This window comes from Ictidomys tridecemlineatus, chromosome 1, assembly GCF_052094955.1.
Source record: "Ictidomys tridecemlineatus isolate mIctTri1 chromosome 1, mIctTri1.hap1, whole genome shotgun sequence".
In the NCBI taxonomy this organism is placed as follows: Eukaryota; Metazoa; Chordata; class Mammalia; order Rodentia; family Sciuridae; genus Ictidomys; species Ictidomys tridecemlineatus.
In genome coordinates this window covers 121,746,298-121,762,160 of record NC_135477.1, presented here as the reverse complement: position 1 = coordinate 121,762,160, position 15,863 = coordinate 121,746,298, and the positions used below count along the sequence as shown (strand labels likewise).

The window sequence follows — 15,863 nt, the reverse complement described above, 5'->3', positions numbered from 1 at the left end:
AATTAATGAGGAGTTAGGGGTGTAGCTCAGTGGTAGAATGAGTTCTTGCCTAGCAGCAGCAAGACTTTGCATTTGATTCCCAAACCACTAAAAATATATACCGAATCAAGACTGCTTCAAAACAGCCAAGCAAAATGACTTTCCACCATTCTATGAACATTAGTACAGGAAATTTATCTTTTCAGAGCACAAATAAAACTGAAGATTCAAATATTTGAAAGTAGGTATAATACATATACTGACAGTGTGTGCAGCAAACATTTAAAATGCAAGTCTATTGGTAGTTTAGAGAGGTTTAAAAGATGTTTGTCCATTGCATACAAAAGTTATCTCAGGATACATACCCAAACCTATAACTTTTTCTTTAAGCAGTAATGGAAAAGTGATTTTCCATATAGGAGCAAGTGACGTCAGCATCTATCATACTGATTCTTCTGTAATTTTTTGGATGCATTAACTATTCAGTGATTTTGCATATTTTACATTGAGGTTAGGATTTTCCATATATATATATATATATATATATATATATATATATATATATAATTGAATGTCATCTAAATAAATATTTAAAAATAAAAATCAAGTGGTTCTGTTTTTCTAAATATGTCAATAAATCACATGACTGAATAACATAGTCTATATTCCCCTAATAATATTCAACTGCCATTTCCTCCCATTTATTAATAATTTGCCACTGATGTTCAAAGTGTCAAATGTATAAAATTTGAGCGATTTAAAATCTTTTAGTAAGAAGTATCTTAAAATCATTTTCAGCAAAGAGGCAGAAAATCAATCAAATTAAGTAGTTCTTCCCTTCCATGACCCGTATTCATGAATTTGAAACTAAGACTAGCATTTTAACTAAGAAAAATCTATTAATTTAAAGTAAACACAGTCCTCAGAAATTAACTTTATAATTTCAAGCCATTCTTATGTTGCATTGATTTTTCAAATACAAACCTTAGACTCTTGTAATAAAGCAGAATTATCCTCCAATATAGAAATGCAATCATTTTAGCAGATATTGATTCTGTTAAGTGACTACCTGTAACGAGTGATGCCAAGTGTATGATATATTTACACTTGTTGAATGTAGCAGAATCTCTTTCTTGAGACTGTAACCCATATCACAGAATTAATTACAATTCTAAAGTTTCTTCTCACCGGTTTCTTCTCTCAACAAATGTGCATATCCAATAATTACATGGGTTAACCAAAATTTTCTGATTTCAGAATGCTACAGACATGATCATCACTATAAATGAATCCTACATTTCTGATATTGTGCAGAAGGTTTCTGTACTTGTCCACTGATTTATGCAAGTACTGTAAGCCATTTCCTTATGTAAACTTCAAATATACTAAAATACAAATTCTATAGATATCTTTCCAAAACATGTTCACTAATAGTGTCTAGGCAAATATTCAAAAGAGTACAATATGTCTAACTACTTGAATTCATAGAACAACTCTACTATCAACAGAATAGCTGTTCTGAACTAACAAAATCTTTGAGTAAAGTATTATATTTACCACTTTATTTTAAGATCGGCACTTCATTTAAGTCTATCGTTAATCAGTTAGATTTTCCAAAATAAGCACAGATTGAGAAAAAACAGTAAGTCCAAAGCAATTTGAAAATAAATGGAAAAAGCATCAATTATCAATTAAAATAAAGTTAGTCTGCAATAAAGCAAAAAAGGATCCACTACATAATTAGCTGATTTTGAATGTGGCAGAAAAATGATTGAGAAAACAAAGGAAGAAAATGCTCCAGGCATTCTTACTGTAAGAAAGAACTAACCTGAGCAACTCCTGGTTCTTCTTTGTTTGCATTTGCCTTATCAGACACCAGAAGAGGTTCACTTTTCTCACAACTCTGTTCACTAATGAGAGTGTCTGCGTAGTTGGGTTGAGGAAAGATCAGGTGGCTCTTCCTGGAGTCTGCAGTGAGGGAGATCTCATGGGAATAGGTCTGCAGGAAAGCTTGCACCCCATCCATGCCCACAATGTGGGAGGTGGGCATGCCTGCCAACCTGCCTCTGGAAACCTGGAGCAGGCGTGATGAGTGCCAGCGCCTTAGTCTAAGCGCCAGCATCACAATGACAAAGGCCAGGAAGACACAAGAGACTGCAGCCACTGCTACCACAAGGTAGAGTGTAAGCTCTGAATCATCAGAGTAGGAAGGGGGCTTGATGCTACCCAGATTGGCCAGAACATCAGGGATACTGTCAGCCATGGCCACTGTGAGTGTGACAGTGGCCGAGAGAGGGGGCTGGCCATGGTCCTGAACAATCACCAGGAGGCTCTGCTTGAGAGCATCTCTATCCAGTAGAGTCCGTGCTGTGCGTACCTCACCATTGTGCAGCCCCACTGAGAAGAGCCCTGGTTCACTGGCCTTGAGCAGGCGGTAGGACAGCCAGGCATTCTGTCCTGAGTCTCTGTCCACTGCCACCACCTTGGTCACCAGGTATCCAGGCTCTGCAGAGCGGGGTGCCAGCTCTACACCAGTGGAACCATCAGTAGGAATGGTGGGGTACAGGATCTCAGGGATGTTGTCATTCTGATCCAGCACAAATAAGTTCAGTGACACGTTGCTGCTGAGTGGAGGGTTCCCACTGTCACTGGCTTTCACCAGTAGCTGCAGGTCTCTTAACTGCTCATAGTCAAAGGAACATAGTGCATACAGGACACCAGTGTCTGAGTTCATGGAGACATAGGAGGATAGAGGCACTCCCTGTAATGTATATTCTGCCAGGGAGTAAGTGATCCTAGCATTATCACCACTGTCAGGGTCATGGGCTGTCACAGAGAAGATAGAAACTCCTCTGGGGTTGTTCTCTGGGATTGAAGTAGAGTAGGAGGCCTGAGAGAAGGTAGGTGGGTTGTCATTGATGTCTGCTACTTTCAGGGAAATTTGATTTTCTGTAGACAGGGGTGGGGTGCCATGGTCGGTAACGGTTACTGTGATATTATAATCTGAAGTCTCTTCTCTGTCCAGAGTTCTTGTTGTTAATAGGTGATAGTAATTATCAACTGACCTTTCTAATTTGAAAGGCAAATTCTTCGGAATAGAACATGAAGTCTCACCATTCTCCCCAGAATCAACATCATGTATGCTAAACAGGGCGATTATGGTCCCAGGAAGACAGTCTTCAGAAACAGAACTGCTGAAAGTAGTGAGTATCACTTCTGGGGCATTGTCATTCACATCCTGTACTGTGACCAGCACCTTAGCACTAGCAAGAAGAGCACCTCCATCTTGAGCTACCACTTCCATGAGGTAGAATCTGGATTCTTCATAGTCCAGGGATTGAATAGTTGAGATTTCCCCCAGAGTGGAATCAAGTTGGAACGTCTCCGAAATTTTGTCTTCTTCATTGCGAAAAGAGTAGGTCACTTTCCCATTTATTCCCTCATCTGCATCTGTGGCGGTCAGAGTGAGTAGCTGAGTTCCCACAGGTATGCTCTCTGGAACACTCACTCTATATTCGGATCGGGTGAAGAGGGGCGCGTTATCATTTGCGTCCAGGACTGCCACGCGGATCCGCGTGGTGCTAGAGAGTACTGGGTCTCCGCCATCTAAGGCTGTGAGAAGGAGTTCGTGAATCGCCGCTTTCTCGCGGTCCAGGGGCCTTTCCAACACTAACTCAGGGTAATTTTGCCCGTCAGATCCGCTCTTCACGTCCAGGGAGAAGTGAAGATTGGTGCTCAGCTGGTAACTCTGGAGGGAGTTCACACCCACATCCGCATCTCGTGCGAAGGGAAGCACTAAGCGAGTTCCCACAGCTGCATTTTCATTAACTTTTACTTTTAATTCCTCCTCCCGGAATCTCGGAAAGTTATCATTAATATCAACTATTTCCACTTCTACCCCATAAATTTTCATTTTATTCTCAACCAAGATGTTAAAGTTCACCAGACACCGCGCGCTCTGAGCGCAGAGCTCCTCCCGATCTATCCTTTCCCCTGTGACCAAGCTGCCGCTTCGCGGGTTCAGAGAGAAAAGCTGCGTCCTACCTCTGGAGACGATGCGGACTCCGTGCTCCACCAGCTCCTGCGGTTGTAGACCAAGGTCCTTGGCGATATTGCCCACGAAGGAGCCTTTCTCTAATTCCTCGGGCACCGAGTAGCGGATCTGCCCGGACCCTGGCTGGCACAGCGTTCCCAGAAGCATGAAGGACAAAAGCAGGTCTCCGCAGCCCCAGCGCCTCAGTAGATTCGCCATTGCTTTCTCTTCCCTCAATTCTCTTAGTCCTGGTTCAGCCTGCTGTTACCTTATTTCTTTAAAATCGAGGAGAGCATATTCTTTGGCGGAATTGGGACGGGCGGCAGTTCCCAGAAGCTTGCCTAGTCGTGTTTAGTATGGAAGAAGCTGAGAGTCGAGTTGCTTCTGTGACAGATTCTTTCCCACTTTGGTGAACAGCGACGCTCAGAGTCCTAATCAGTTACTACACCAATTCTATTTTTATTTCCCATGACTTTATTTATGTTTTTATTTCCAATAATTTTACATATCCTTAATGTATTGTTGACATTGTTTATATTTAATCAAGTTTCAATTCTGAAACAGTTTCACAAACCGCTGAGACCAATTATTATATTCTTTTTTACTTTCTTAGAAGTTTTATTTTATGTACCATTGAACCTATATCATTTATTTACCACTTGAGTTTCTTTAATTAAAATACCTAAATTCTTACCTTTGCCAATTTCAAGATTTCATTTTTTTGGGATACACTTAGGAAAACCTCCACATTTGTACATAAGAATGCCAAGAAAACAAATCCACCTTCTCAAAAAGGCCTACTGATTTGAAAATTCTTTTAAGTGTCATATGCAGAAAAGTATAGACCTCTGTTACTTGTGAAATCTTTGAGAAAGTTTATAGATTTTTAATCTAAGAATATGGAAGCTACATTGAGTTTAAGTTGGATTAACTGTGCATTAATTATATTTTCCTATTACATTATTCAAATATGCATAGTTAGATGTTGTATAGTGATAAGCTTTTGGTAGAAATCAATATAATGACTGTGGAAGACAGGGCTTTAGTTTATCATTTATATAGAAAAGTGTACCTAGATATTTACTGAGCAGAGGTGTTCTCATGTTGAGACAGATATTTAGTGTTATTACTTTTGCATGATAACATATAATAAATTATGGTTGGAAAAATAGACATTTTTTGGTCTTCAAAGAGTCCATAAAGTGAGAAAAGCAGTTTTTACTTAATGACACCTTGATAGAAAAAATTTTTGAATGAAGATGTTATAATGTTAAAATTCAAAGTCATAAAGTTTTAGGTAGTATTTGGTAGAAGATGATATATAAACATAGGTTGAAGAATTTTCTTCCATGTGCAATTTTTCTCAGAAACAATTTATTAATATGTAGGAAAGAGAATGATTTATCACGTTTATTAAAATGCACTCTTAACAATAGTACTCAGCCCTTGAATACTGTTCATCCTTTAAAAATACATCTGAGGATTAGTGATGTAGCTCAGTGGTGGAGCATTTGTCCAACATATTGGCCCTGGGTTTGATCCCTAGCACTGAAAAAAAAAAGTCTGAGATACCAGGACACTCAGCTTGCTAAGACATTTAAATAATGTTGATTTCAAATCAATGGAACAATGTTTTGTGCATTCTCTGTTGTTAGCAAGCCATGACCCTGGGTAGCTCTCCCTCACCATTTCCACAAACTAATAAGTTGAGTAATCTCTTATGTCTGAAGCGCTATAAATTCTAGAGAAAGTAAAGCTAAAATTTACCATGAAGGTAAAAGCAATTGCTTAAATTCCCAATAGTAAACAACCTTTAGATGAAAGGAATATAAAGAAAGGAAGAAAAAGACACTTGTAATTATGGACAAATAAACTTCCTACTTCGGATAGAAAATCATTATTTAGGGTTTGATTAGAAAAGATTAAGGTAATTAAGGAAGAACATTGACTAAATATGACTCACAAGACAATAAAACATGCAACAAAGTGTCTCATCCCAGTTACATGTTTTTAAAAGAAATACCAAGGCCCCAAGTGAAAATAAATGAATCAGAGCTCACCTTTAAAGTAGTATCCGAGGCAAAGGGAACATTAGTGTTGTCATGATTTGTACATGGTACCCAAGAGGCATCTTCACAGAGTAGGTCCTCAGGAGGAGCCATTTCTGGTGTCACATTGAGAAAATTAAACTCTGTTTTAGCTGATTGTGAGGCAATACACACATTGTAAGAATAGGGCAATGTTCCTTCACTGTGATTGGGGAGAACCCCAGGCCCAGACTTGAAGCTCAAACCTGGTTCAAAGCAACCCCAGGCAGCAGAACTGAAGGAGTGTCTCAGGCGCAGAGCAATAGCTAGAATCACCGCCAGAAGGAACAGCACAGAAATCAAGGCCAAGGCCAACACCAGGTAAAACTGCAGCTCAGTCTGGGGGTCGGTGGGCAGAGGGTCATCGCTGAGGTCTGGCAAGACCTCTTGCAGGCTATCCGCGAAGATCAGGTGCAGCGTGGCGGTGGCAGAAAGGGGTGGCTGTCCACCATCACGCACAGCAACTAGTAGGCGCTGGCGAGTCGCATCCCTGTCGCCCAAGGCACGCGCTGTGCGCACCTCTCCAGTGCGCAGCCCCAGGCTGAAGAGTCCGGGGTCGCTGGCCTGCAGCACATGGTAGGATAGCCAGGCATTGTGTCCCGAGTCCGCGTCCACAGCCACCACCTTGGTGACCAGGTAGCCGGGTTCCGCGGCGCGCGGCACAGTGTCGAAGAGCGCTGAGCCGTCGGGAGCGAGAGCGGGATAGAGCACCCGTGGCGCGTTGTCGTTGCGGTCTCCTATCAACACGCGCAGGCTCACGTTGGCGCTGAGAGCTGGTGAGCCATGGTCGCGCGCTTGCAGCGTCAGCTGGAAGACGCGTAGCTGCTCGTGGTCGAAGGCTCGCTGCGCGAACACCACCCCACTATGTGCGCTCACGGACACATAGGACGACAGTACCTGAGGCTCCAGGTCGCTAGCCACGATGGAGTAGGAGACTTGGCCATTGGGGCCCAAGTCCGGGTCGTAGGCACTGACCTGAGCGATGGAGGCTCCAGGTGGATTGTTCTCAGCCACATGGGCCACGTAGGAGCTCTGCTGGAAAACTGGTGCATTATCATTGACATCTGAGATGTGCAGGGTGATCTTTATCGTGGAAGAGAGGGGTGGCTTGCCCCTGTCGGTGGCTGTGATGGTGATGTTGTATTCTGGGATCTCCTCCCGGTCTAGAACCCGGTCTGTCATTAGCTTGTAGTAGTTCTTCAAGGAAGATTTCAATATAAACTCTGAATGTCCCCGAATTTCACAGTAAACTTCTCCATTGTCTCCTGAGTCTCTGTCTCTCGTTTTTATCAAGGCAATCACTGTTCCTGGTGGTGAATCTTCTGGCAGGGGAGCAAAGACTGAAGTCACAATCACTTCAGGTGCACAATCATTCTCATCGAGAATTTCAACTTGGATACTGCAATGGGATGCTAGATCTCCAGGATCTTTTGCTTCTATATTCAGAGTGTAACTGTTAGCAATTTCAAAATCCAAATTATCCTTTGTTGTGATTTCTCCTGTTTTTTTGTCTAAGTTGAAAAAATGTTCCACTTGTTCATCCACATTATGAAAGGAATAGGTGACCTCTGCATTGACACCCTCATCCTGGTCAGTGGTCATCACTTGAAGCACTGAGAAGCCTGGGGGGACATTCTCCCGCAGGGTGACCCTGTACACATCCTGGCTGAATACCGGAGGATTATCATTGGCATCGGTGACTTGAATTCGGATCTGGGTGGTACCACTTTGAGGTGGGTCTCCCCCATCCACAGCTGTGAGAACCAGCTGATGAAAATTGTGCTCTTCTCTGTCCAGAGAATGTTTCAAAATCAACTCAGGATATTTACGTCCATCTGGAGCCTGTTTTTCTGCGAGATCAAAGTATTCATTGTCATTAAGGTGGTATCTTTGCAGTGAATTAGGACCTGCATCGCAGTCCAGAGCTGGGTCTAATGGAAATGTTGTACCTGGTTTGGTGGATTCTACAATTTTTAAGTCAATCTTACTCTGTTTGAATAATGGAGTGTTGTCATTTATATCTTGCACAATGACTGCTACGTGATAAATATTAAATGGGTTTTCAGCGACAGTATCGAAATCCAGAATACACTGAGGCTGCTTCCCGCAAATTTGCTCTCGGTCTATTCTGTCACGCACAGTTAAGTCCCCACTCAGTGGATTTAAAGTGAAATATTCCTTTTCTGCGCTAATCCGCAGTTTCCGGGCTGGCAAATCCTGGACACTGAGCCCCAGATCCTTGGCGAGGTTTCCAACCACTGTGTTCTTATCCAGCTCTTCCGGAATCGAGTAGTGGATTTGGTCTGGGAGAGCCCGGCAGAACAAAGACAGCAAGAAAGGCAACAGTACCTGCAGCAACAGCGCCAGCCTGCTCCTCCGGGCGCTTGCCGTCATCGTGCGTCTCCGTCCGCCGCCCTGATTCTTTGAGGTAGGAGGAACGAGCCCTCCCTTGGATGGCTTGGATGGTCACTTTTCCTGCTTTTGTTTTCTGTATCCGAATTTGTACTGACTTCTTCTATGTGTTTGGTTTGAGCAGGAAGTTACCCTCTGAGTCTCCCAAACGCGTCTTCCTATACGATCTTTCTCTTCTTTTGACTTGCAGCGACGCCCAGAGGTTTTCCCGGGGAACTGCACTAATGGCTTGTAAACGTTTGAAGTTTTTTCCCTTTTCTTTTTTAAAATTATGGAGTATTTATTTGTATTTAAATAGGCAATTTATTATATTGCTCCAAATTCTGAAGGTACATATTGCATATGTTCTTACTCCGATCCCTGTATTGTGTAACATTTTCTCTCAAGTGAAAAAAGTATAATGTGTCATGTGTATCCTCAAAGACATGTTTTACATAGTGCAGATTTTAATAAATGTTATCCCTCCTTTTACACAAATATGAACATACAACATACCATAATTTTCATCTTGCTTATATATATACCTATTTATATTTATATATTTAAATATGTTTAGTATGGGGAACCCATCATATCTTGAGGATCATCTCATACAAGTACACAGAGGCTTCTCAATGATCTTTATAGCTATCTAGTTGTCTACTGTATAAATATACAAGAATTTTAAAATCAGAATTATTATTTTCTAAGAGGAACATAGTGCCTATTCAAACAAAAACATATTTTCCATTGATATTAGGTTATAAATTATCTATGGCTTTCATAGGCATTGAAATATGTATCAGTTTGATTCTGAAACATATTTTAAAAAATATTTTTAGTTGAAGATCGACACAATAACTTAATTTTGTTTATTTTGTTTTTTTTAAGTGGGTTCTGGGCACCAAACCTAGTGCCTCATGAGTACTAGGCAAGTACTCTACCACTGAGCCACAACCCCAGCCCTGGAACATATTCTTAATGCCAACATCTGAATATATTTGATCTAGTTTTAGATAAATTGATCATTATCAAATTATATGTGAAATATTCACTTATTTCCTCTTTCTTCTCTCCAAGCCAGCTAATTGTCCCATATCTCATTACAACTTATTTTATTGTACCACAGCTTCTCATGAATACAAAACTACATAGAAATTACAACACTCCTTCTCAAATTGGGATAAGCCATAATCCACAGACTTGCTACAACTTCCAGATATCAAAAAATCCTAAATTGCTCAGGCATAGGCATTCATGAATTGTGAAATAACCCACAGAACTATATGAAAGCAAAAGGAACAAAAGTTTTGTATATCAGTTACACACAAAACATTTTATCCTATATCAGTTCATTCCAGTGCCACATAGTGATAGAACTATTTGAGAATAGTTTGTAGGAATAAGGATAGATAGGGATGAAGTCAATTTACTAAGCAGCATGAATAATACAATTCAGAACCCAAGTCAAACAGCCTTTGTAAGAGGTTTAACTGATGGGGTGGGGGGAAAGACTTCAAAAAGTTATGCTTTCCTTAGAAATCAAGGTGGGACTCAACACTGGTGCTATGATAAGTAATTTAGAAGATGTTAAAAATTAATTCCTACAGGGCTGGCAGTGTAGCTTAGTAATGGAGCACTTGCCTAGCATGCCCAAGGCCCTGGGTTCCATACCCAGCACCACACACACACACACACACACACACACACACACACACACAATTTTCTCCTGCACTCTACTTAAATATGAGTGAAATAGAATGGGCAATATTTTTGTTAATCATGGAAGTGCACCAAAGGAATCACACAAAGTCATTTCTGCTTCATCTCAGATCAGGTAATAGCAAAATATGAAATATACCATTCCATTGAGACAATATCACTGTTAAAATTATTTCTAAAAGTTAAGCATTTCCCCCATTATTTATAAATTGCCACTGTCTGATTAAAATGAAAAAAGAAAGAAAAGTAAGCTTTAAGCAAAGCATGGTAGAATGCAAAAAGAGGAAATTTTAAAAATATGCAGTCCACATTCGACATTAGCATCATGAGAAAGAATGTTATAAATATAAATTTATAGAGTCAACTTCTATTTCACATGTCTTATCTATCCTTTTAGTAATGCATATGAGAAAGCAGCATTTAAAAGAGTGAGTGGAGATGGGCGTGGTGATGCACACCTGTAATCCTAGCGCCTTGGGAGGCCGAGGCAGGAGGATCTAGAGTTCAAAGCCAGCCTCAAGCAACTGTGCAAAGCCCTAAGCTACTCAATGAGACCCTGCCTCTAAATAAAATACAAAAAATGGCTGGGGAATGTTTATTTACTTATTTGGTACTGGGAATTGCCCCTGAGTTCAATTCCCAGTACCAAATAAGTAAATAAACAAACAAATAAATAAGTGGCTTACAGGTATAAAATTAAATCATTCCTACTGAATGAAGACTAAAGAGAATAAGTAATAAAAGATCACAGCTGGGGAGGTAGCTTGGTAATGTAGTGCTTGCCTAGCATACCCAAGGACCTGGATTCAATTCTCACCATTTCCAAAAAGAAAAGAAAGAAAAAAACGAATGAATAAATGAATAGTTTCTTTTGTTTAGTAAATGTTATTTACATTATTATTTCTCCCCTTTAAAATAACAAAATATTAATAAAGAGGTGTCTTTATTTAGTATATTACATATCTTAACATAATTGGAGACATTTACATAACTCTGTGCCTATGTTTCAGTGTGTTAGGATGGATTATAGGATTGACTCACCTGAAGAAGATTGGGGTCTCCTTTAGTTTCACCTAAATCCTGTGGAACCAGAAGAGGCTCATTTTTCTCACAACTATCCTGGCTGATGAGCGTGTCTGCATAGTTGGGCTGAGGGAATATCAGGTGGCTCTTCCTGGAGTCTGCAGTGAGGGAGACCTCATGGGAATAGGTCTGAAGGAATGCCTGCATCCCATCCATGCCTACAAATTGCGGTACAGACACTTCACCAAACCTGCTACTTGCAGCATGAAGTAGGCGATTCATGTGCCAGCGTCGTAGCCTGAGTGCCAACAGCAAGATGACAAAGGCAAGGAAGACACAGGAGACAGCAGCCACTGCCACCACCAAGTAGAGGGTGAGGTCTGAACCATCAGGGTCGGTAGTCCTGATGCTACCCAGATCTGCCAGGACATCAGGGATGCTGTCAGCCACAGCTATGGTGAGTGTGACAGAGGCTGACAGAGGGGGCTGGCCATGGTCCTGGACAGTCACCACAAGACTCTGTTTCAGCACATCTCTATCCAGCAGGGCTCGTGCTGTGCGCACCTCACCAGTATGCAGCCCCACTGAGAAGAGTCCTGGTTCACTGGCCTTGAGCAAGCGGTAGGACAGCCAGGCATTCTGTCCTGAGTCTCTGTCCACTGCCACCACTTTGGTCACCAGGTATCCGGGCTCTGCAGAGCGGGGTGTCAGCTCCACACCAGTAGAACCATCAGTGGGGAGGGCAGGATACAGGATTTCAGGGATGTTGTCATTCTGATCCAGCACAAACAGGCTCAGAGATACATTGCTGCTGAGTGGAGGGTTCCCACTGTCCCTGGCTGTCACCAGTAGCTTCAAGTGTTGGAGCTGCTCATAATCAAAGGAGCACAGTGCATACAGAACACCAGTATTGGAGTTGATGGAGACATAGGAGGACAAAGTTTTCTCCTGGATGGTGTCCTCTGCCAGAGAGTAGGTGACATGGGCATTCTCACCACTGTCAGGGTCCTGGGCTGTCATGGATAAGATGGATGCTCCTCTGGGGTTGTTTTCCAGAATGTAGGCAGAATAGGATGCATGAGTGAAGGTGGGTGGATTATCATTGATGTCCATCACCTTCAATGAGATATGAGTCTCTGTAGACAGAGGAGGACTTCCCTGGTCAGTGGCAGTAATAGTAATGTTATATTCTGAAACTTCTTCCCGGTCCAGAGTTCTATGTATCAAGAGTTGATAATAATTTCCATAGGTCTTTTCAAGCCTGAATGGCAGATTATCCAGAACAGAACAAGTAACAAATCCATTCTCTCCTGAGTCACCATCATGCACATTAAAAACTGCAATTACTGTACCTGGAGAAGAGGTTTCTTGGATTGAGCTGGTGAGAGAGGTAACCGTGACTTCTGGAGCATTGTCATTTACATCCAAAACTGTCACCAGTACCTTACTTCTGGCTCGGAGACCAGGTCCATCATGAGCTTCTACATCTATGTCATAAAATCCAGAGTCCTCATAATCTAGATCCCCCAATATTATTATGTCCCCTGTCAGAGAATTCAACTGAAATAGCTGGGATATTTTGTCTCTTACGTTTCGGAAAGAATAAGTCACTTCTCCGTTGGTTCCTTCATCAGGATCAGTGGCTTTTATGGTGAGTAGGCGGGTGCCCACAGGCAAGTTCTCCTGAACACTTACGTGGTACTCCGGTTGAGTGAATACAGGAGCATTATCATTGATGTCCAAAAGTATTACATGAATATTGGTAGTACCAGAGCGAATTGGGTCACCTCCGTCAAAGGCAGTAAGAACGAGGTGGAGAACCGCCTCTTCCTCGCGATCTAGGGCCTGCTCCAGCACCAACTCCGGGTACTTAATTCCATCTGCCCCGCTTTGCACATCCAGAGAGAAGTGAACATTCGGGCTGAGCTGGTAACCTTGCAAGGAATTTACCCCCACATCCGGATCAAAAGCCTCAGGCAGAGGAAATCGTGCTCCAGGATCTTCATTTTCAACAACTTTTATTTCCCTCTGCTCTGTTCCAAAGGTGGGCGAGTTATCATTAACATCGATTATTTCCACTTCTATTCCAAAAATCTTCGCTTTGTCCTCTAGGAAAATTTCCAGGTTTGCCATACACTTTGGAGATTTGTCACAGAGCTGCTCCCGGTCTATCCTGCCAGCGGTGACCAAGCTGCCGCTTCTCGGGTTCAGAGCAAAGAGCTGAGTTTTACCTCTGGAGACGACGCGGACTCCGCGCTCCGTGAGCTTCCGAGGCTCCAGCCCCAGGTCCTTGGCAATGTGGCCCACCGCAGAGCCTTTCTCCAGCTCCTCAGGCACTGAGTAGCGGATCTGTTCCGCCGGTATTTGCCACAGGGCCCCCAGGAGAATGCAGATACAAATCAGTCCGCTGGAGTCTGGTGGATAAAGGTTAGCCGCCATTACAGCCCCGCTGCGGAATTGCCCGGGCTTGGGTATTCTCTCTTGGAGGCCTGACAGTCCTACGATCTGTTGGTTCTAAGATAAAGTACCTCCACCGTTGGATGCTGGAGTTCTGGAGGGTCCAGTCTGAAGCTACCCTACAGCCCCAGAACCAGTTCTTTGTACTGCGGGAATCTTGTTCGAATTAAATTCTGTCTTTCCCCCCCGATTGGTGAACAGCGACACTCAGAGTCCTAACCTGTTATTGCAATTTATTCCAGATAAAAGTACCCACTTTTATACACCTTTTCCATTCCTGTTTCTCCCAGGGAGAATAAAAGCCAAATTCCGGTTGTTTAATTTGCAATGAAAATCTAGGAATAACCCAAAGCTTCCTCTATAATAAGCTTTATAAAGTTATTTATTTTCTTAGAGATATAATGTGTTGAGTTTGAGGGCAAAGAATGCTTTTACCTCTTCTTAGTTTTCGCATTCTTCATCCCTGTAGCCCATTTTCAGGACAGTGTATTGTGTGAGGGACACGTTCATTACTCCCAGGAACAAGGGTGGATTTGAAAAGTGGAGGAAAGCTATGGATGAAAAGACAGTGGCCCCAGAACTTGAGTCCTTAACTATGCGGAACCAAGGTTCCTCACTTGAGTTCAACCTTTCAAATCTGGGGCAACTTTTCAATTCCTTTACAAGAAAATTCCTGTTGTTCAAGAGACAGTCTTATTCCTGTGCAAAGAGGCTGGTCAAAAATGACTCTATGATTTTTTTAAAAAATATTTTTTTTTAGTTGTTGATGGATCTTATTTATCCAGTTATAAAAGGTGGTTAGAATTGAAACCAGTGCCTCACATGTGCTAGGCAAGTGCTCTACCATTGAGCTACAGCCCCAGCCCCTGATTCTATGTTTTAAAAGAGAATTTGTTTGTTAATTTTGTATACAGGAGCTTCTAGGCCACAAGTATGCTTGTGACTGTCCTCTTCACAGTGTGTCCTCAACCTTCAGAAGAGCAACTTGCATAGAGTAGACACCAACAAATATTTTTCAGTGTTTTGTGAATGAATTACTCATGCAAAAGTGAAGCCTCAAATAAAGGGTCAATAACTCTGATGTTAGAAAAAATAAGAGGAGTAAAAAAAAAAGTTAAACTTTATTGTAAAGAAAATATATTAGTTCAGTGATTTTTTTGTATAAGACATCCAATAGTCTTATTTTATCATTACCAATGGTATTGTTTGACCGTCATTTCTGTTTCTTATAACCTTGATCTTAAAAATAACCAGCAAAGGTAATATTTTAGTAGTTACATATGAACTATTATTGTATATTTTATAGTTTTATTGAGTAACTTGAGATAAAATGTCACCATTCTTTGAGGTTATTTCTCACTTCAAAATTAGCACATAAAAATGACTCAAATTGGGAGCATTGGGAATGTACTCCATGGTTGAGCACTTGCCTAGAATGAATAAAGATCTGGGTTTGATCCCCAGCACCAGAAAAATAGAGAATTAAGTTATATTTTAATGAGACACAAAATTCTATTAACTATACAGAATCTTAAAATCTTCAGACTTTGAGTAGATTAAAGGTATTTTTCACAGTCCTTAAGTTAATGAGAAGTAGGAGATTAAAATGAGATGTTTTGGAAATAAATTTGATTATATGCATAAAAATCTATAAATACTTGTAAATTTGACTCAATTCTTAAAAATTTATATTAAATCAATAATAAGAATAGAGAAAGTGCTTTATAAATAAATGTCATTCACATTCCTTCTTATAATAGTAATAAAGTATAAAAGTATAAGCAGCATTAAAACAAAGAATAGTTAAGAAAATGATGAAATATCCTAGAGTGAAAGTGTTAGTGGGAATAATATTGATCCAAAGTTAGTGATTCAAATGTAAAATATAACAGTGTTTACTACTTGTGATAATATAAGTGCTAATTACAAGCTTAATTATTGGAAGGCTGCATTAAACAAATGTTTCAGCAAAAAGGTAAACAACTAGAATATAGTTGATGAAGATGAAGATAAACTTTAATGCAGGCAGAAAGATCTGTAGACCTATTAATAAAGGTAAAGAATAAACTTAAGAATAGTTTCAAAGATTAACTAAGAAAGTGCACTGTTATTACTAAGGGTGTTGATATATAGGAAACAGCTCCCTAGCAAGAGTTGCCAACCGTAGAGAA

At 41.0% G+C, this 15,863-nt stretch overlaps 3 protein-coding genes across 5 annotated transcripts in view; all 3 read right to left on the bottom strand.

The window, feature by feature from the left end:
- LOC101962283 (protocadherin gamma-C4) overlaps window positions 1-15,863 on the bottom strand; it is a 147,214-nt gene that overhangs the window by 128,591 nt on the left and 2,760 nt on the right. The window contains exon 1 of one of the 3 annotated variants that reach the window (XM_078046778.1): window positions 6,073-8,660. The exons of the other annotated variants lie outside the window; for them this stretch is intronic. Coding sequence (XP_077902904.1) covers window positions 6,073-8,493 — 2,421 coding nt within the window. The 5' untranslated portion in view covers window positions 8,494-8,660. Of the gene's footprint in view, window positions 1-6,072; window positions 8,661-15,863 lie in introns of those variants that run through there. 3 annotated transcript variants of the gene reach the window in all.
- Window positions 1,787-6,050, bottom strand: LOC101970341 (protocadherin gamma-A5). The gene has a single exon (XM_013358101.4). It carries the CDS (start codon window positions 4,229-4,231, stop codon window positions 1,787-1,789), a length of 2,445 nt encoding a protein of 814 aa, XP_013213555.2. The 5' UTR covers window positions 4,232-6,050.
- On the bottom strand, window positions 11,227-14,345 carry LOC101977736 (protocadherin gamma-A4). Its single transcript, XM_013358120.2, has one exon. It carries the CDS (start codon window positions 13,672-13,674, stop codon window positions 11,227-11,229), a length of 2,448 nt encoding a protein of 815 aa, XP_013213574.2. The 5' UTR covers window positions 13,675-14,345.

Excerpts from the sequence above, each read along its gene's own strand:
- LOC101977736 (XM_013358120.2), bottom strand. The coding sequence starts at position 13,674 with ATGGCGGCTAACCTTTATCCACCAGACTCCAGCGGACTGATTTGTATC.
- LOC101970341 (XM_013358101.4), bottom strand. The coding sequence starts at position 4,231 with ATGGCGAATCTACTGAGGCGCTGGGGCTGCGGAGACCTGCTTTTGTCC.